The sequence below is a fragment of the Lathyrus oleraceus genome, chromosome 4 (assembly GCF_024323335.1).
Source record: "Lathyrus oleraceus cultivar Zhongwan6 chromosome 4, CAAS_Psat_ZW6_1.0, whole genome shotgun sequence".
NCBI classification, from domain to species: domain Eukaryota; kingdom Viridiplantae; phylum Streptophyta; class Magnoliopsida; order Fabales; family Fabaceae; genus Lathyrus; species Lathyrus oleraceus.
In genome coordinates this window covers 229,261,669-229,283,787 of record NC_066582.1, presented here as the reverse complement: position 1 = coordinate 229,283,787, position 22,119 = coordinate 229,261,669, and the positions used below count along the sequence as shown (strand labels likewise).

Here is a 22,119-nt window from a genome sequence, read left to right as displayed (position 1 = left end):
AGAATTACATTAGCAGTGGAGACTTTTCTTTTCTTGGGCGTCAAAGGAGGCTTCCCACTACCCTGAAAAAGAAAATTATAAATAGTTAGAAAAATACGAAAGAGACAAAGAAGTTATTTAATGTAATACCTTTGAACTCTTCTTCGTTTTTTCTGGAGCAGCACCAGAAGGCACTCCCTGACTTGAAGAGGTAGTTGGCTTAGAAGCGGTATTCGAACTAGCTTTCGCCACCTTCCTTTCGACGGCTAAAGAAGAATGTGAGTTAGTCGAAACATGCAAATATTTAAAAGATTGGGAAAAAGACGAAAGGGAGTTGTAAAACCAAGAAATCCAAACATTCCACACCTTCACATGTCAGAGAAGTAATTCTCACTGCAACTAAGTCGAAGTGAAGAAAGCCTTTGAAACTGTCTAAGGTATGTTTGGTTGCAACTACTCTTTTAGCAGGTTTTTGTTGGTCATTTTTTAGTATGTTAAAAATGTCCCACATATGAACCAGTTTGGGTAAGGGGAAAAATGACAAAGCAAAATCTGCACTGGGTAAATTTGGAAATTTGGGTGGTTCGCACTCAAAGGCCAAATCATATTTAAATTCAGGTTTTATAGCTTTGAGAGATTTTCTTTTGGCAATTTTCTTTTCAAATTTCTCTTTTAAAATTGGCGCTGCATCACAAACGGTTCGAACAAGGTCCGTTGGGTCATAGACAGTTTCAAAGTACTTTTGGAATGCTTGGATTTCTTCAGAGTGAGTAAGCTTACCCTTGTGGACATTTTCCTGCAAAGATGAAAAGGCCTTCGTTAGACGTTCTTTGATTTCAGCAGTAGAAAACATATTCTTGGAATAGAAATCTGTCCACCAAGTGGCAAAACCATTGGTGGAGTAGAACGACGGTTGGTAGGCTATTAATTGGAATTCAACAAAGTTTGCATGGAATTCTTCGTGGATTGCAATGTCTCGAGCGCTCCATTCAGTCCCTGCACAGCAGATCTCGCGCTTTTGATTGATTAAAGAAACAGGAATAAGTTGACACAACCCAAATTATCGAGAGACAAAATTAGGTTGATAAGCCAACAGACACACATGGCTCTTTACTGGCAGGATCCTAGAAACAAGCAGCCTTGGGAAGAGAAAGGCACGCCATATATCTTCGATCTCTGTGTTGGCGTTCTTCACAGCATCTTCGAGCAAAGCAGTAAACCAGGAAGGACCATGGGTTCGACTGGCAAAAGGAGCCATCGAAGGAAAGAAATGGCGACACTTCGAGAACATCAAGGTGTATTTGGTAAGGGAAGTTTGTAAGTTGTCAACATCATCCGCTGGAGTCAGTTGAAGGAGTATGGTGCCCTCAATGCTTCGATTTATTATCTTTGGGGCACTTTCATCAATGTTTCCTTGTGTTGGCAAAAAGGATTCAAAAGTGGTATTGAGCCACAATTGAAGAAGCCAATAAGACCCAGATAGTAATAAGTTGGTACCAGCTTCATACTCCTTTAACTTAGCACTAGCCGATCCTAGACTTTCATACAAACTAGCCAACAAGAGTTCACTTAAACACACTCTTCGACCAACATGCAATTGGTTAGCGAGTGTTAAAAATCTCTTTGCAACTTGCAGAGATTTATAGCAAAAGAAGAACTTGGACAACCATAGACCTAAGAATGCTATATGTTCTATGTCAGAAACTTCTTCCCCATCAGTGTGATACAGATTAATATAAGTACTGAATGAAGCATTTTTGATGTTGAAGTCAATCAAGTTTTCGCAGTCTTGGTAGGGGTCGAAGGTTTCTCCTGTCGGAGGAAGTCCAGAAATGGCAGCTACGTCGAAAAGCGTAGGAGTCATTATTCCACAAGGGAGATGAAAGGTGTTATATGTGCTATCCCAGAAATATAGGCTGGATAATAATAAAGGCTAGCAGTAACTAAACCCCAGCTTCGACATCTGAATCAGGTCAAAAATACCCAATTCTTTCCAAAATGAAGCTTTCTTCTTCTCAACTTTCGTTAACCAAGCTAGATAGGATTTGTCTAGAGTTGGACAAGACCGAAAGGGTCTGAAACTATCAGTGATAAAATCCAGTTGAAAAGCCTCTCTTTGGACTGGATCCTCATTATTTCTGGAGGAAACAGTTTTGTTGGCTATGGGTTTGGTAGTATGATAACAAGGAAAAAACTTCACACATTTCTCTAAATGATCTTCAGAGACTAATGAGCCTAAAAACCCTAAAACATTTCCAGAAAGTGAGGAAGGAATCATTACCTGAGAAGCAAAAATTGCTTTCTGTTCTTTAATAAGTTTTGGAAAAGTGATGTACTCATAATCCCCAACAGTTATGGTTGTGCTAGTTGGAATGTTCTGAGAAGTGGAACTTTTTGAGGATCCAGTACCTTTGATGTTCTTTGATTGCTTTTGTTGTTTATCAGAAGACATTGTTATGGGTTTTTTTGGAGATTTTGAAGGATTAAGGTTTTAGGGAAGAAGAAATGTTTTCAGAGAAGTTTTAGAAGATGAACTTAGGTTGAAAATGAAGATTTTCGTAAAAAGGAAGAAAGAAATGACAAGTGAGCTTTTATAGTATTAACCTACGAAGCTGATTGGTTACACTTTGCCAGGGTAGTGGGCCACGTGGTGGTTTTTCTGAGAAAAGGGTGCAGGGATTACTGTTCGTTATTCTTGGAAGTTGAAATTCATGATGACAAATAACTGCCCACACGTCTTGATGAGACGTTTTGAAAAAATAAATCATGATTAACTGACAAATATGGACTTTTAGGTCTATGAAAGGTCTCTGGTCGAAATCTGGTGATTACAAAAAATGCCCATTTCTACATTGATTCGAAATAGACATTTATTGGGGGCAATTTGTTAACTGGAGATTTCGACAAATAGTTGAAGTTCTTTGGAAGTGTTACGTTTTGGAGAATAAATAAAAATGGTTGTGTCGAAGCTATTTGTTGAATTCTTTTCTTGGGTAAACAAATCTTTCTTGTCGAAGCCTGAGACTTAGAAGATTTTTTGGATCTCCACAAAGTTCTCTTCGACGTAGGCGTTTTGACAGATTCGAAGCTTCAAGCGGGAAAGATTTGAAATTTAAACGAAGCAGTTTCGTCAGACCAACACGTGGAAACATCCGAGACATGCAACGCTTGAAAATGTCGAACGTGGCAGTCATCTGTGTAGAGGCCGTTAGGGTCGAATTGTTATAAATAGGGGTCTTAGTTTTAGATTTCAGGGGTGTTCAAACAGATATACAGAAATTCACAAAAATATTCAAAGTACCAGAGCGGGAGAAAAAAGTTTTATGCTGAAAATGCATGTATGAAGAACACCATAATTTCGTTCATGTTATCTATTTCATACAAGTTATTTAAATTAAATTTATTCACTGTCTTTTCTTCTGTCGAATTGCCCTTATTTTTCAGTATTCTATCATCATTTTTACCTTTGCATTTATATTTCGCCAAGTTTCCATTTCCAGTACTTTCTCAAAATTTAAAACATTTACTTCAAGTCACTTATCTTCACCTTTTCCAAGTACTTTCGTTATCTTTAAAAACCTTTTCCTACAAAGTTATTGTCATTTACTCTCTATTCATAAAGTCATAAATTTTGTTTAGAAATATTGTCAAAACACTTTTCGTTGTTCATAAACCAGAAACAAACTTAACCATGAGTCAAATCACCGTAATAATAGTTCTTGAGACACATGTCCTAGGATCAATCTAATCGATCCTGTAAGTTACCAAAAATCTATAATATTGGAAGACTAGCGGTTGTTTATTAGAAATCACTCGTAAACACTAACCCTATTTAAAAGACATTGTTAAAAACACTACATTCAACCTTAAAATAAAAATGACAAACACCATTGATATTTTCAACATTCCTCTTATGTGGACAACCTCATTCTTTAACTTCAAAAAATTTCTTCTTTTGTCTTTCAATCTTCAAATCTCTTCCATCAACAATTTCATTGTTGGCGTTAGCTGTCAACAAGATTTTAGGAACTATAATAGGAATATAGTTATTAATTGTTAATTACCATGATTTGGCTATAATTATTTTGATTTAGTTATAATTAGAAATAGGTTTTCTGTGTATATAAATATAATCCATTCCCTCCTTGTAATATACGATTAAAATAGTATGAAAGTTTTTTATCAGTTTAACATGGTATCAGAGCCAGGTCTTAATCCTAACCTACGGTAACACTTTCCATCCTTCTTCCATGGCCGACTCGGATTCAAACTCCGATGAGGTTACCTCGTCTTCCATTCTTGCTGAATTGACGACGAAAATGACGGAAGTTCTGAACCGTGCGTCAGCCCCGTCACAAATTGGGTCTGACCATACGGTGGCACCGATTGGCATCAAGTTAGATGGTATCAGAGCCATCAAAGTACGTGGTCGCAATTGCATCCCACACCAGCTTGGCAGTGGAGAAGAGAATAAAGTTGCTGATTAGAGAAGAGTCCATTGAGTTGATTATCCATCCCTTAACAATCGCGTTGTCAGTCCGCCAACGCCGAAATGTAGGATCTGTTTGAGGGGGTTGCGGGAGATCTCCATTGATATATCCTAGTTTGTCTTTGCCCGAGATATACATCTCGACCACCTGGGACCAAATGGGATAGCTGTTGCCATCTAACTTGATGCCAATCGGTGCCACCGTATGGTCCTTGAATTTAAAACTCCGTTGCAGACCTTGTCCACATTTGTACCGCTGCCTACAATACAAATGCTGCCACCTCGAGTCTTTGGGTGTGTTGCGTTTGTTCACCTACATAAAAACCAGCGTACAAAGCTTGAGCCGTGTGCCATTCGCTGCCTGTTTTTGGGATATGGTGTACACCAGAAAGGGCATCGTTGCTATGACCCTATTACTCGACGCATTTATGTAACTATGGATGTTAGATTCTTGGAATTTGACCATTTCTACTCATCTGTATCACCCAATTCTTCTCTTCAGGGGGAGACACCAGAAGAAGAGTCGAATTGGTCGACATTTGACTAGTTCAAAGATATTGATATACCTTCAACTGAAGTTTTTGGTGATTCTTGTCAAACTCAAATAGACCATATGAGTCCTGAAGTTGAAGTATCGAAATTCCCCCCCTCTCCAGTACTCAACGATCCATCTCCTAAGAATATCATTGAGGTAAACTCTCCTATATCTCATAATAATAATAATAATAATAATAATAATGGTGATATCTCTGTTAGCTATGAATTACCTCACAGGCATAATCGGGGAAAACCACCGAAGCGTTACTCTCCTGAAGAAGAGGATCATAAATCAAGGTATCCAATTGCTAATTATGTCTCTATGAAGGACTTGTCTGAACCCCTTAAGAAATTTGCAAATGAGTTGTCTTCATAAAGTGTACCTAGCAACGTTGAAAAGGCCGTTGAAGACCCTAGATGGGTTCAAGCTATGAATGAAGAAATGGAGGCATTAAACAAGAATGTGACATGGACTCTTGTCCCTTTACCAAAAGGAAAGAAACCAATAGGGTGTAAGTGGGTTTTCTCTATCAAGTACAAAGTTGATGGGCCCATTGAAAGGTACAAAGCAAGATTAGTGGATAAAGGCTTTACACAAACATATGGCATAGACTATCAAAAAACTTTTTCACCTGTTGCCAAGTTGAGCACTGTCAGAGTTCTTTTATCTCTTGCAGTAAATCTGGATTGGCCATTGCATCAGTTAGACGTAAAAAATGCATTTCTCCATGGGCACTTGAAAGAAGAAATATATATGGATATCCCTCCGGGATACATGACAAATTATGAGACTAAGGTGGTGTGTAAATTGCAACGCAGTTTGTACGGCTTGAAGCAATCTCCTAGAGCGTGGTTTGGGAGATTGAACCTGACAATGAAAAAATATGGCTTCTAACAAAGCAACGCAGATCATACGTTGTTTCTGAAACATCGTCAAGGTAAGGTCACATCTTTGATTGTGTATGTAGATGATATGATTATTACAGGAGATGACTCTGAGGAAATAAAAAAACTTCAAAAACAACTTGCAACCAAATTTGAGATGAAAAATCTAGGTGGGCTCAAATATTTTCTAGGTATTGAAGTTGTTAGGTCGAAGAAAGGCATCTTTTTATCTCAACGAAAATATATCCTAGATCTTTTATCAGAAGTTGGGCTACTAGACTGTAAACCTGTAGATACTCCAATTGTCCAGAACCACCAACTTGGAGAATATCCAGACCAAGTGCCAATAAACAAAGGAAGGTACCAGAGATTGGTTAGCAAACTTATTTACTTATCTCATACACGACCTGATATAGCGTATGCGGTAAGTGTAGTAAGTCAATTTATGCACAACCCGAGTAAAGATCACATGGATGCGGTAATTCGAATCATGCGGTACTTGAAGTCCTCGCCTGGAAAAGGCTTGATGTTCACAAAGAATAATCATGTACAAGTTGAAGGTTATATAAACCCTGACTGGGCAGGAGATATCACCAACAGAAAATCCACCTCAGGCTATTTTACCTTTGTTGGAGGAAATTTGGTTACATGGAAAAGTAAGAAACAAAAGGTTGTAGCATTATCAAGTGCTGAAGCAGAGTTTTGAGGGATGGCTAAAGGTCTTTGTGAGCGTCTTTGGCTTCGAAGATTGTTAATTGAAATTGGCTTTGCTCCGAACAATGCGATGAACCTTTTTTGTGACAACAAGTCTGCAATTGAAATTGCTCATAATCCGGTTCAACATGATCGGACAAAACACGTGGAAATAGATCGACACTTCATTAAGCAAAATTTGGAGACCAAGATAATTCAATTCCCGTTTGTTAAATCTGAAGATCAATTAGCAGATATACTCACAAAAGTTGTATGTAGCAGAGACTTCTACAACGCACTTGACAAGTTGGCCATTCGAGATCTCTATGCACCAACTTGAGGGGGAGTGTTGGCGTTAGTTGTCAACAAGATTTTAGGAACTATAATAGGAATATAGTTATTAATTGTTAATTACCATGATTTGGCTATAATTATTCTGATTTAGTTATAATTAGAAATAGATTTTCTGTGTATATAAATATAATTTATTCCCTCCTTGTAATATACGATTAAAATAATATGAAAGTTTCATATCAGTTTAACATTCATTACATAACCACTTGAAAAAAACATATCCCTCTTCTATTTGATTTCTATAATTTCTACAATCCCATAACTCTTTCCCAACATTCACACTTTTCATATCTGTAACTGTATGAAGAACACACTCCTCTTAGCAAAAATACTACATCCTCTTGTTTCTTCTGAGCATAGATCCAAATGTCCCACAACTTTGTTTCTTTGAAGAGTTGCTGGAATATTTTGACATTTGAACATAAATTTTGAATAAGAAGAATGTTTATGAAAACGAAAGATGAAGAATCCAAATGTTGAAGAAGATGAATAGGAAATCCTATAAATTTGAGAATACGAATGAAATTATGAAAATGGATGATAGAATATTGATATAACATATTTGTTGAGTCAAAAGTTTAAGTTTTGCCTTGTCATGCCACATCACCCAAATTAATGTTTTTCTTTAAAATTTAACATAAATGAATAAGTTGGCTGACGAAAGTGTTTTAAGAGACTTCTCTATAATATTTATTAAATAAATAATTAAAGTGAAACATAAAATTAAGTTAAAGGATTTCTATACTAATTAAGCATATTTATAATAAAATTCATCAACTTTTACCACTTTATTATTTCCATTAACTTAATAATAGACTCATATATTCTTAATACATTTATATTTGGTCTCAGCTTGACAAAATTGTTTAACATGTACTAATAACTATAACAATATGTAGTCCATTAAGATAACTCAAATAAGAATAAAAATATATAGTCTATTAAGACGGTTCAGGTAATAGTTGTGTAATAAAACACTAGATATATGAGTGTTGGTTCAAATCTGCGACATTCTAATTATTCATTTTTCGTGTTACTAAATTTCTTGAAGTAAAATAACTATAACAAAAACAAAACAAAAATTCCAAAATTTAATGCTTGTTCCATAAATTTAATACTACATGCATCAACTTTTAAAATATTATTTTTATTTATACTTTCTAAATAATTCATTTTCAATTAACATATTGTTAAACAAATGTTATCTATTAAAGTTATAATGGTAAACTGTTGTTAAAGTCAATAATTTAAATAAACATGTCTATTAATCTCTCACTGAAAATTTGCTTGTCATGACTAATTAGTTACACTTTTATTGTTGGACTAAACATAACTAATTAATCACACTAAATAAATAAAAACATGCATAAAAGATACTTTATCTAATGTACTATATAATATATATTATAAAACTCTGAATTATTATACAATCTGCACTAAGAAATCATTTAGTATTTTTGTTTTAAGAAAATATGAATTAATTCATAAAAAAAAAGAAAAAAAAGAAGAAGTACTAATTAAGGCTCAAGCATTCTAATGTTATAATTCAGTCTAGTCAAATACCAAACTATTTTTACTCTCAGCCAAAGAAATACAGATCTCATTCCACTCAAACATACTATGAATTCTAACACATTGTGGCTCAACTAATCTCTAGTTTGTTACATGGAACTTTCTCTGAAAAATTGTGTGGCTATTCTTTCATTGTATTTACTCATACTCTACACACTAAAACCAATTCAACGTGAGCATAAATAGATTGAATAACTCACATATGCTTCATTCACTTGTGAGAGAAAAAAAACAAAACAAAGAACATGCATCGTCAAGCAGTGAAAAGCAATCTTGTTGATTTGAGTTCAGATAGAAAAATGATTGGATCAAGAAATTATGATCACCCTATTTGCCCTAAACCTATTAGGCTTTCACCTTCCATACCTGATTTCCTCAAACCAATCAACTGTTCTAAGCATAGGTTTTATTCTATTTCTTTCGATCAAACACATACATTTAATTGATTTATTTTTCAAAATTATTATTGGTGTTCACGTGTTAATGTTAGTATGAGTAACGTGTTTGATTTTTTTTTCATCAGTCATCAAAACATTGATGAAAGGAATGGAGTGTTGAATATGATCATTGAAAAGGTTTTGATTTTGTTAACTTAGTAATAAATAAGTAATTAATTAGTGTGAAAATTTTGATTAGGTTTGAATGGTTGTTGATAGAGTTTGTGAATATTTATGCAGAATGTAGATGGAATGGAATCAATATGTAATGGATGCTTACCTTGCTGTTACTCCGGCTCTCCACCGCGAAGAACAGAGAATCCATTGGTTCATGATGTTGAATTTCTTCACCAAATGGAAGTTGTTTCACCACTATTATCACGAACTAAATTTTCTGACAAATTTAGTATTGCCTCTGCTTCTACAATGTGAAAGTGGGAAAGTAGCTTTTGTTGAAACGGAAAAAGAGTTTATGATTAATTTGAGTAGTGTAGAAGTTAAACTTTGAGGGATTATTATATTGTAGAGAGTAATTAGTAATGCTTAATTTGTAAATGTAAATACATATGTGAGTTTCATAAACTCAAGATATGTTTTTCTTTTGTATATAACAAATTTTGTTGTCTAGACCAATATGACAACAACATTATTTCTAGAATGAGTCTCATCAAACAACATGCTGAAAAATTGCTTATATAGATATCTAATTTTTCTTTTATTCTAAAACAAATAAAATATCGCGAATTCGAATTCATAAATATTTATTTTTAATGCTTAAAAAATTGTCATAAAGATGATTCATTGTGTGGAGTAGTAACAACTAACAATAAGGGAAAAGACACAACTGCCAACAACTGTCAAAACAAAAGGAGTTATGTGGGGCCCAGTCACATGGGCATGACCCACACCATGTGGGTCAGTCAAGTTCATAGTGACTCACTTCACTCTATACAACATTACTACGCCTCAGTGGCTTATTAATAAAAAAGATCCAATTTTCTTTTGAATTTCACAAGATCTCACTCCCTTTCACATCACACACCAAGATCCTCTCTTTCTCTTTCTCTTCTTCTTCTTTCAGAGGTTTTAGGTTTTTGCAAAGTGAAGAACAAAAATGCTCAGTTTCAGCAAAATCATCATCACCTTAATCATCTTCGTGTTGTTCCATTGGAACTACTGCGATGCCCACATTTTCACCTTCACGATGCACCACCGTTACTCCGAACCTGTCAAGAAATGGTCCCTCTCCGCACCCTCTCCTTCTCATCGATGGCCGGAAAAAGGAACCGTCGAATACTACGCCGAGTTAGCTGACCGTGACCGCTTCCTCCGCGGCCGCAGACTCTCCCAATTCGACGCTGGTCTTGCCTTCTCCGACGGAAATTCCACCTTCCGTATCAGCTCCCTCGGATTGTAAACCCCTCTTCCTTTTCCTCTTTCTCATTTCATTCTCACTGTTAATTCTTTATTTTTCTTATTAAAAATACAATTTTTATCATTTTCACATTTGGAATAAAATTGAACTGTTTTGAAGTTGAAGGAGAATGGTATTAAATAATGATAATGTTAATAAAGGAAAGAATGGTATTAAATAATGGTTTTGCATTTAGGTTTAAATTTAACTAACCCTTTTTTAGAAGGTGATGGTTTTGGGAACTGTTTTGATTAGTCTTTGTTCTTGGAATTGGTTACTTGATTTTCTTTATTTAACTAGTTTTTTGTTTTGTTTTTTGTCTTGTGTTCTTTGAATACAGTTTACATTATACAACAGTTGAGCTAGGGACACCTGGAGTGAAGTTCATGGTGGCACTTGATACAGGAAGTGACCTCTTTTGGGTACCCTGTGATTGCACAAGATGTGCAGCTACTGATAGTTCTGCATTTTCTGCCTTGGCTTCAGTATGCTCTCAACTTTCTCTTTGTTTGGTCTTTTGTCTTGTGGCTCAAGTTAAGTTGTTTCCTAGATTCTTTCTAGTTAGGAATATTATAATGAGTAATTGAGTTCAGTGAGGTTTGCATGATATGTCAATGCCCTGTTTGGATAAACAAGTTAATTAAACCATAATCGTATAAGTGGTTATGCATAAACTATTTCCATAACAAGATAAGATATAGTTAATCTTTTTCTTCATATAAGCTATTTTCATATGATAAGTTATCCTGAAGAACTTACAGAAATAAGCTGAAACGCATCCTGTGTGTTTGTTACCCTTGGTTTGTTTCTGATGGAATGTATTGTTATGGTAGGATTTTGACCTTAGTGTTTATAATCCTAATGGTTCTTCAACAAGTAAAAAGGTCACTTGTAACAATAGTCTCTGCACGCATCGCAATCAATGCCTTGGGACATTTAGCAACTGCCCTTACATGGTATCTTACGTCTCTGCTGAAACCTCTACGTCTGGAATACTAGTGGAGGACGTTCTGCACTTAACCCAAGAAGATGATCATCGTGACCTTGTTGAGGCAAATGTTGTATTTGGGTAAGTTTCTGTGTTAAATTGCTAAAATAGATACATATTATGCTTATCTGATATCTTTAAGCTTTCTGGCTCTTGTTTTATCATGTAAACTGATCATAATTACTAGGAATAAAATTCGATACATGTTTTTTCGCAGATGCGGACAAGTTCAGAGTGGATCGTTCTTAGATGTTGCTGCTCCAAATGGTTTGTTTGGACTTGGTATGGAGAAAATATCAGTTCCCAGCGTGTTATCGAGGGAAGGCTTTACAGCAGATTCGTTCTCCATGTGTTTTGGACGAGATGGCGTTGGAAGAATAAGTTTTGGAGACAAAGGAAGTCTTGATCAAAACGAGACTCCATTTAATATGAACCCATCACAGTAAGTGGTAATTCCCTGTTACTAGCCTCTGTTCATCTGAATTTGGAGTAGTATATTGTAATGCTTGCGAATAGATCTCTTATGCTTGGATGCATCTCACAGCCCTACCTATAACATCACAGTCAATCAAGTCCGTGTAGGAACAACTCTAATCGACGTGGAATTCACTGCTCTTTTTGATTCTGGAACCTCTTTTACATATTTGGTTGATCCAACCTATTCAAGGCTATCTGAGAGTGTAAGTGCTAAAAAAGGGACAAAGTTTGATTTCATTTAGCTAGACATTATTAGAAGATAAAATTTACCATTGAAGTATTTATGTTGCAGTTTCATTCCCAAGTGGAAGATAGGCGACGTCCATTCGATTCAAGGATCCCTTTTGAATATTGTTATGATATGAGGTTATAAAACTAATAGTACTATTTATTTTAATCATTTGTTACTTCACTCAAATCTTAATATTCTTTCTTATGATTCGACAGTCCTGATGCAAATACTAGCCTGATACCTAGCATGAGTTTAACAATGGGAGGTGGAAGCCGTTTTTCTGTTTATGATCCAATAATTATCATCTCTACGCAGGTACCTCTTAAATCTACGAATCTAACAATTGTTAAGCTTTGGGGATATACATATAACAAGCATGTTCTTTTCCCTATTACTTCTACAGAGTGAACTTGTATATTGTCTAGCAGTGGTCAAGAGTGCTGAGCTGAACATAATTGGACGTAAGTCTCTTATACTGTCTTGAGAAATAAATTTTCTTTCGACTGTGGCTGCTGGAATCGAAATGATGCATGAACCAGCATGATGTGTCATATCATATATATTCATTCTCATTCCTCAGCTCTTGATGTTGATTGCAGAGAACTTCATGACTGGTTACCGTGTTGTTTTTGACCGGGAAAAGCTCACATTGGGATGGAAGAAATCTGATTGTAAGTCTATTTTCATCTCCTGATACTGTTCTTCACTTTATTGGTTATATGCTGAGATTGATACTCATATACTTTGAGCCCTTAACAGGTTATGACATTGAGGATCATAACAATGTTGTCCCAGCAAGACCACACTCAGACACTGTGCCTCCCGCAGTCGCTGCCGGGCTTGGCCATTACCCTGCCCCTGATTCAAGTAAAAATTCCAAATACAAATCTCAACAGTCAAAAGCATCACCGTCGATGCTGCTTAATAGCCACACTTTGCTTCTGACTAGCTTTGGATTTCTAATTTCTTGTATTTGGTTTTATTTATATGTTGTATGATCATTCATTTGCATGGGCCTTTGACAGTATATGATAAATTCAGCTCATATAATGTTCTACATGTTGATATTAGAGCAGCATTCATTTCCCTGCTCTATAGTTTAGAAAGTGTGTAGTTTAGTTGTGTAGAAAGTGTGTAAGATTTTTTCTCTCATACAATAGTGTAAATGTCATCTCTAAGTTTTCCTTACTACATTATAACACTTTTAGCCTCACTGTTTATATTTAATAAACCCAATCATTTTTCACCTTAATATAGTATACTAGGTGTTATCATTGAAATAACGTAAAGGGGTGGTTTTATCCCTTTGTATTCGTGTCACGCAAACATTTGGTTATTTAATAATTTTAGTTGGAAGGTCTATTTTGTAGAATGCGGTGGCTCAAATAAGCAACCACGCCATCGCTTTCACTTTTCATTTTCTGATGCATTAATGCATATCATAAATAAAAAAGATAAGTTATAATAAAAAAGAAACAAAGGAAAATCATGCATACTTGTTTAAAAAATAAATATAAAATGCAAGATAGAGAGAGATATAGAACGCTAAATGCAGGGAATTTAAATTCCATGTGGCGGTAGCAGTTAGGAGTGTTGATTGCTGAAATATTTTATATATTTTTTAAACAAAAAAATGAAGGACCGTTATAATGTATTGATTAGCACATTTAATGGCTGATATTTAAGCAATACATTTATCGTAGTATCATACAACAGTAGTACATGATTGCTCAGGATAAACGACAGGAGAAGGTGTCTCTCGTTGAAATTCCCATATATAATAGACTATTATACATGAATGTCAATGATCTTCTAAGAATAAGAATAAAAAATTAACATGATTGCTCAATAGTTTATGTACCTCTTAAAGGCACACAACCAACATATATAGAAATGGAGTTTGGCTGTAGGGTTATGGACAGCAGAAACAGGTAGCATAAAAAGCATGCATACATGTGATACGGAATGTAAAAGAAAAGGCAAAAAAAAAAACCATTAACTCTTCAATATTAAACAAACTTGTATCCTTCATTAAACTCAGGACATAAGAAAAATACAGTAATATAAAACAAAACTTATTTCAGATTTTTTACTAATTTGATTATATAAAACTCAATTTTTAGATTGGATCATCTTTAATATGGTATCAGATGACATTTACTTTGACCTTTTACAATAAAAATTAGTTTCTTCTTGCCAAACTACTCACTTTTAACCACACAATTTTTCTTCATCTTCTTCTACTCTCGGTTAGGGTTTTGAAACCCTAATATGTTATCCCTCGCAATGCAAGATCCACTGCAAGAAGATTCAACGGTCATCAACAACAATATGAATACCATCACAAACCTAATGCTAAAGATCCTACCCAAGACCCTTACACCCCTTACGGAAAGATTGAATGGATTCATATCTAAATCGTGAATGGAGTCACTTTCTTTAAAAGTATTTCAAGCATTCTTTTTATTGTGTTAGAGTTGAAAAGCAAAAATACCAAGGATAATTCAGTCTCTTAATCGAGTCTGGCCGACCTCCAGAGCGTCGCGAATAGCCTGATTACTCCGATGCGTCTTACCTAAGTGCTCAAGTGCTGCCTACAAGCCGCCACTTGCGCCTCTACGCCCTCGGACCCGGTCCTGGAGCCGGAGCCGGTGTCGCTGATGACTACACCGGCGATGGGTTATTTGGATGTGACATGTGGCATAATGCTTGAGACCACCACATATGTCCATGTGACACCTTATCCTCTTTGACCCATTTGGTGAGTTTAATGTTTCAAGGTCTTTATAAATGCTTTTAATGTTAACTCCACTTTCTATGTGAGACTATTTGCAATGCATTTATTGTCATTAACTCAATTGTCCATTTTTGTCATATTGGAACATACCCGTGGCAATTATTGTTCATAATTTCCAACAATCCCCTACTTGTTCTAATAATGACAAAACTAATTTCAGAAAATGAGATATAAAGAGTGTTAATTGGTATCTTTTGATATAAGACAATTAGGTATCTTTCGATTTAAAACTTAATCTTAGGGAGGATAACGCGAAGTTTAATTGGAATATTAGGTAGCAATGCTTTTAAACCATTAATCCATATGATTAGACTGACGTTACCTTACACACACTCTTTAAAGGTTCTTCCTCTATATATCTCACTTAACATTTATTTATGGCCATATGTTATCCTGTTTCATGAATTTTTTCATGAGAGAAACTCCAACTCTCACTTTGAGATGACATCATCTCGAAATTCACATAGGTGAAGTTCATGTTGTATCCTTATACATGAGATACTTATCCTCAGTTATGAACTTCATTTAGAGGTTTTGAAAACCTCAACCCTCTATTTAAAATAGTCAACATTATTACCCAATGCCTGACTTACATCCAAATCAACGACTTGTTGTTACCCATTGAATCTTGAAGTTAATGTTCTGTTAACATAAGATTGAGTTGCCGCCGTTGTTGGAACTCTTATTCAAGGAGTTTCAACCTCATGCCTCTCGAGGCTGTTTTTACTAAGTCTCTGGTCAGTGGCTTAGTAAATGAATCGACCAAATTATAGCCTATTTGTATATAGGTGAGTGAAATGATTCCATCCTTAATCATTTTTCTCACAAACGAATGTCTAAGTCCTGTATGCTTAGACTTTCCATTGTACACTTCGTTGAATGCTCTTGCTAAAATGGTTCGGCTATCGCAGTGTATCATCACATTTGAAACATTGTCTTTAGCCAATGGAACTTCCAACAGAATATCCCTCAACCATTCTTCTTCTTGACTAGCGGAAGCGAGAGCCACGAACTCTGATTCCATGGTCGAAAGAGTAATGCATGTTTGTTTCTTGCTCTTCCAAGAAATTGCTCCTCCAGCTAGTGTAAATATCCACCTAATTGTAGATTTATGATCTCTAACGTTAGATATCCAACTCGCATCGGTATATCCTTCTAGTATGGCAGGGAATTACCATAATGAAGACCAAGGTTTTTGGTTTTCAGTAGATATCCAAAAATACTTGTGATTGTCTTCCAATGTTCATTACTTGGATTACTAGTAAATCTACTCATTTTACTAACTGCAAATGATATATCGGGCCTGGTACATTGCATTAAGTACATAAGACACCCTATTGCACTTGCATATTCCAATTGAGCTACTACTCTTCCATTATTTTTTTCAAGTTTGACGACATGATCAAATGGAGTGATTACTTCCTTAAATTTTAGGTGTTTGAACTTATCAAGTATTTTCTCAATATAGTGTGTTTGACTAAGTTCATAACCCCCACTATTTCGCTTATCTTTGATCCCTAGAATTGTGTCAACAAGTCCAAGATCTTTCATTTTGAAAGTGGAAGTTAGAAACCTCTTTGGCTTTAGAATTCCATTCAAATGGTTGCTAGTTATTAGCATATAATCAACATAGAGACAAAGAAATATTATAGTGGTTTTGCACACTTTTGTGTATAAACACTTGTCACAAGTATTAGGAATAAATCCATTTGAGAGTATCATAGAATCAATTTTTTTAGGCCATTGTTTTGGTGCTTATTGTAAGCCATATAAGGATTTTACAAGCTTACACACCTTTAGTTCATTTTCAAGAAGCACGTAGCCTTCTGGTTGTTCCATGTAGATTTCCTCATCAAGATCTCCATTTATAAATGATGTTTTAACATCCATCTGATGAATTATAAGGTCATTTAAAGAGGTTAAGGCAAACAACAATCTAAGTGTGGTTATCCTTGCTACTGGTGCATATGTGTCAAAGTAATCTATACCTTCCTTTTGTCTAAATCCTTTTTCCACTAATCTAGCCTTATAAGTGTTTAAGGTACCATCACTATGATATTTCTTTTTAAACACCCACTTGCATCCAATGGGCCTTGATCCCTTTGGTAAGTCAATAAGTTTCCAAGTGTTGTTTGAAACAATTGAATCCATTTCATCTTGGATAGCGTCCTTCCAAAAAGAGGAGTCCCTTGAAGTTATTGCTTCCTTGTAACTTATAGGATCATCCCCTAATTGAAGAATGACCGGAATATTTTGCATGAAATTCTTACAATTTCCTTCAACTAGATAAAAGGAAATAAATTGAGGATCAATTTCGCCTGGTCCTAGATTCTTTGTTTTCCGGACTCTTTTGCTTATCCTAGGCCCGGGTTGTGATTCAATCATTCGAGAAGTGCCTTCGGGTTGTACTTCTACAATCCGAGAGGAATCTTTTTCATAAGATTCTTTAGTTGTAGATGACTCTGATTCTTTATCCTTGGTGATAAGATTTTCAAAGAATTCTACATTCGGGATTCTATAATTACATTAGTCTATAAATTTAAGAGTCTATGTGCTTTATTATTTTGTGCATATCCTACAAAAGCACATCTTATCCCTTGAGAACCCAACTTGGTTCTTTTAGGATCCATGTTTTTGTAGTAAGCCACACACCCCCACACTTTAAAGTAACCGATATTTGGTGCTCTGCCTTTCCATGTCTCATAAGGAGAAATACTAGTTTTCCTTAAAGGAATTCTATTAATTATATGGCAAGCGGATAATAAGGCCTCACCCCAAAAATTGAGGGGTAATTCAGAATGCATTAACATGACATTCTTCATCTCTTGATATGTTTGATTCTTTCTTTCGGCCATGCCATTTTGTTGCGGTGTGTGAGGTGTCGAACATTCATGTATTATGCCGCGTTCTTCACAAAATACATTAAATTCAGTAGAAAAGTATTCACCGTCCCTATCACTCATAAGGACGTTGATACTTTTACTTAATTTATTTTCCACTTCTACTTTATAAATCTTAAAGGCATTAAAACGATCCTTTTTATGCTTTAAGAGATATACATGTGTGTATCTATAAGAATTGTCGATGAATGTAATCAAATATCTATTTCCCGCACGGATTAACATGCCATTAAATTCACACAAATCTGAGCGTACAAGATCAATTAGATTTGTATTTTTTTCAACACTTTTGAAAGGTTTCTTAATTATCTTTGATTTAACACATAATTCACATTTTTTTGAAATCATTTATATTACATGAAATCAATCCAGATTTAATTAGTCTCTTCATAGAACTAATACCGGAATGTGCTAATCTATTGTGCCATAAAAAACAGATTCAAGCATGTAAGCAGAACTAGAAATTTCAATAATAATATTGTCGATAGTACATAGTTTGATCATTCCCTCAGCAGAATATCCTTTTCCAACAAATACACCATTATGGGTTAATATAACTTTGTCCAATTCATAAACAGATTTAATGCCCCGTTTCCCAATAAATCCCCACAAACAAGATTCCTATTCATGTCAGGGACATGAAGCACATTGACAAGAGTGACTTTCTTTCCTGAAGTGAAGTTGAGTTTGACCGATCCGGTTCCAACAACTTTAGATCATACTTCATTTCTCATTTGTACTTCTTGTCTGTCATTTGTCTCAGAATAGGTTTTGAAACCAGCCTTGTCATAAGAGACATGCACCGTAGCACATGTATCATACCACCAACCTTGAACTTTGCCTTTGATTTCCATAATTTCGCTCACTGTAGCAATTATGTCATCATTTGCATGAACTACATTGATCTCATTTTTTGACTTGTTATGCCTGCAATCTCTAGCATAGTGTCTAGGTTTTCCACAAACAAAATATCCGCTTTTCGGACCCTTATGACCGCTAGAATTCTTGAACTTGTTATGTTCCTTTTTTGGTCCAAGATGACTCTTCATGCTATCAAGTTTCTTCTTTCCTTTGGTGGTCACAACATTGGCTTTAGAAAGACCCGCAAATTCTGATTTCTCCCTCTCTTTCGATTCCTTCTCGATTCAAAGATGTTTCTGGATTTTCTCCAAAGAGAAGTCCTCAGAACTGTGCAACAATTTCTTTCTGTAGCCTTTCCACGAAGGTGACAATTGTGCAATGATTGCACCGACTTGAAAGGTCCCAGGGATGTCTATTTTCATAGTTTTTATTTTATTCACGATAATTTACAACTCATGTACTTGGGGAAGAATGGGCTTGCAATCTATAAATTTAAAAACAAAATATTTAGAAATTAAAAACGTCTTCATACCTTCCTCTTCGACCTTGAATTTGAATTTGAGTGCTTTCCAGATTTATGTTGCAGACGGATTATCCGTATAGAGGTTGTAGAGACGACCAGACAACATATTCAGAATATGTCCACGACATAGCAGTTCGTCCTCCTTACGTTTCTTGCGCTCCTTCTTGACTTCTTCAGAGTCATTTTTTGTTGGTTCAGGAATGGGTGTTAAGTCAGGATCTAAGACATAGTGAACCTTTAGGGCAGTAAGTAGTAATGTCATCTTATCTTTCCATCTGGTGCAGTTGGTTCCACCAAAACGATCCAACTTGACAAGATCCTGATTCATAACTTTGATGCTTGAAAATGCAGCATCGGAAGCCATTGTGTAAATACTTTTTAGACTATTAGATATTTATGAAAGATTGAATGGGTTCAGGTATGAATCGTGAATGAAGTCACTTTCCTTAAAGGTATTTCAAGCACTTCCTTTGTTGTCTTAGAGTTGGAAAACAAGAATGCCCAGGATAATCCAGCCTCTTAATCGAGTATGTACAAGACTAGTGAAGAACTCAAATGCAAGGAAGCATGTCTGGAATATGGAAGAGGATGTACGATTTTGAGTTGATGATTTTCGAATTCAGAATCATGTATTTATAGGCCATGCATGTGTTGTTTCATAAGTTTGCAACTCTTGAAGAAACAACACCTTTTCACTATATGTTGCAATGGTTCGCTTATGATAATACAATGCACCACTTGATGAAGTCTTGTATATTTTGAATTCAAAATTTAAACTGTAAGCAACGACCAAAATCCTGGAGCAATACTTAGAATTAATTTGCAGCATGTCGGCCGAAGGCCGATCGCCGAAGCACCGCGAATAGCCCAATTGCTCCAATGTGTCATGCTTAAGTGCTCAAGTGTCGCCTACAAGCCTTCACTAGCGCCTCTATGCCTACGCCCTCAGATCCGGAGCCGGTGTCGCCGGTGGCTACACCGACGAGGGGTTGTTTGGATGTGACATGTGGCATAATGCTTGGGACCACCACATATGTCCATGTGGCACCTTATCCTCTTTGCCTCCTTTGGTGAGTTTAATGTTTTAAGGTCTTTATAAATGTTTTTAATGTTATCTCCATTTTCTCTGTAAGACTATTTGCAATGCATTTATTGTCATTAACTCAATTGCCCATTTTTGTCATATTGGAACATACCCATGACAATTATTATTCATAATTTCCTACACTTACATTCTAGTGAAAATCTCTGCACCGTTCTTGTGGCACCACCACTCTTCGTTTCCAACCACCACAACTAAAGTGGAGCGGTGAAATAAGTGATATCCTCCAAAGACAACAAATTTCATCAATGGCTTTTTCTATCAACCACCGAAAATTGATCCCAAGCATAATTCCTAAGAGTGCTGAAACAACATGGTGATCTCTTGGATCACCAGAACACTATCTTTCCCAATTTATCAAAGCACTATATGGATTGATTTTGCGCATGAGCTTTAAAGGATCTTAGAGAACACTGAGACTTTTTTAGGATTTCAAATATTCTCTAGGATATCCATGCTCAATGTTAAGGAGACCGCTCTCTTTCCACATACTTCACATACCTAAGATAATTTAGGATGAGCTTAAAGATCTCTGACCTACCTACACCTTATTGATCTTGTTCTCCACCCTATGCACGTCTCTTGTTAACCCATATTCGCTAGTAGAAGCACACTGAGTACATTCTTTTCTGTAAGAACAAAAATTGTTCTACAACAGATTCCATGATTTTGATGATAACAAAGGATGAAACCAAAAATGGCACCCTAACGAAAAGTTTCTAAGTGTGCAGGGTTCTAAAGAAAGAAGGAAGAGATCTGATGATGTCATCAGATACAGAACCAGATCAGATACAAATTATCAGAAGATAAGAAACATCTGAAGTAGAAACACGTTCAAGAAAGTCTAACTCTGAGCAAAACAGCAAAATAACAGAAGCATCTAAACAAGAAGTACGCTCTAGAAGTTCTGGCTCTGAACAACGGTATGTCAAACTCCAGAAGTTCTCAGCGCTATCTGAGGAAACTATCAGAACTCAAAAGAGATCAACATCAGAAGTTAGATTCCAAGATTTCCAGAAACACGAAGACTCTGATTATGGGATTGCTAAATAAAAGAAGAGTAACGTTAACTTCAAGTAAAGATTTGCAAATGGATTTCCTAATACAGAAAGAGACGTTAATCTCCAATTTCAATAAAGAAGGTACTATATGTGGTAAGTAGTCATTTCAAGGAGAGAAAGTCATTCTGACAAGAAGCTATTTAAGTTATGGCGTAAATTCATTTTATTAACCATCAGTTTCAACTACTACCTCACTGATATATAAAATGGGCTGCAATCAACATTGAAGAGTCAGTAGAAAGAAAAATACTGAAACATCAACGCATACAAAAACATTTTTACTCTTCAATCTTCACGAAACTGTTGCTTGAAACGTGAAACATCTTTGTTCTTACTGTTGTAATATTTGCTTATCTTAGAAGCACTCTAGATTACATAAGTTTTATCTTTGTTGTATTTCCTCAAGTGACTCTGTGTAGTCTGTATACTTGAGAGGACTAAGAGATCTTTCTCTTAGACGTTGTTTGTAATCAATCTTTCAAGATTAGTGGATTAAGTCCTCGTTGAAGGCGAAATCACCTTGGCCGGGTTGACTGGAGTAGCTTTGTGTTATAAGCGAACCAGTATAAAATTCCTTGTGTGATTTTCTTTTTGAAAAAGCGCTTATTTTCCAAAACAATTCAAACCCCCCTTTCTTGTTTTTCTCACCTTCAATTGGTATCAGAGCTCCGGCTCTGTTATTGATTTTCTAATCAAACACTTAACAGTGTAGAGAGATCCAGAACGAGAAAAACTATGGCCCACACAAATGAAAAGGATAGTTACAATGTTAAGCCTCCTGTCTTTGATGGAGAGAAATTCGATTACTGGAAAGATAG

General features: G+C 35.6%; 2 protein-coding genes across 2 annotated transcripts; both read left to right on the top strand.

Annotated features, from left to right (window-relative positions):
* Positions 1 to 8,514: 8,514 nt before the first annotated feature.
* LOC127135377 (uncharacterized) lies at positions 8,515 to 9,378 on the top strand. The gene is made up of 3 exons (XM_051062105.1): positions 8,515 to 8,912; positions 9,033 to 9,084; positions 9,187 to 9,378. Exons 1-3 carry the CDS (start codon positions 8,755 to 8,757, stop codon positions 9,376 to 9,378), a joined length of 402 nt encoding a protein of 133 aa, XP_050918062.1. The 5' UTR covers positions 8,515 to 8,754.
* A 531-nt stretch (positions 9,379 to 9,909) lies between these two features.
* LOC127074734 (aspartyl protease family protein 1) lies at positions 9,910 to 13,309 on the top strand. Its single transcript, XM_051016080.1, has 10 exons — positions 9,910 to 10,359; positions 10,701 to 10,845; positions 11,194 to 11,429; positions 11,566 to 11,790; positions 11,893 to 12,028; positions 12,118 to 12,191; positions 12,273 to 12,372; positions 12,461 to 12,518; positions 12,657 to 12,728; positions 12,817 to 13,309. The coding sequence occupies exons 1-10, from the start codon at positions 10,061 to 10,063 to the stop codon at positions 13,053 to 13,055; spliced, it is 1,584 nt and encodes a 527-aa protein (XP_050872037.1). The 5' UTR covers positions 9,910 to 10,060; the 3' UTR covers positions 13,056 to 13,309.
* Positions 13,310 to 22,119: the final 8,810 nt, after the last annotated feature.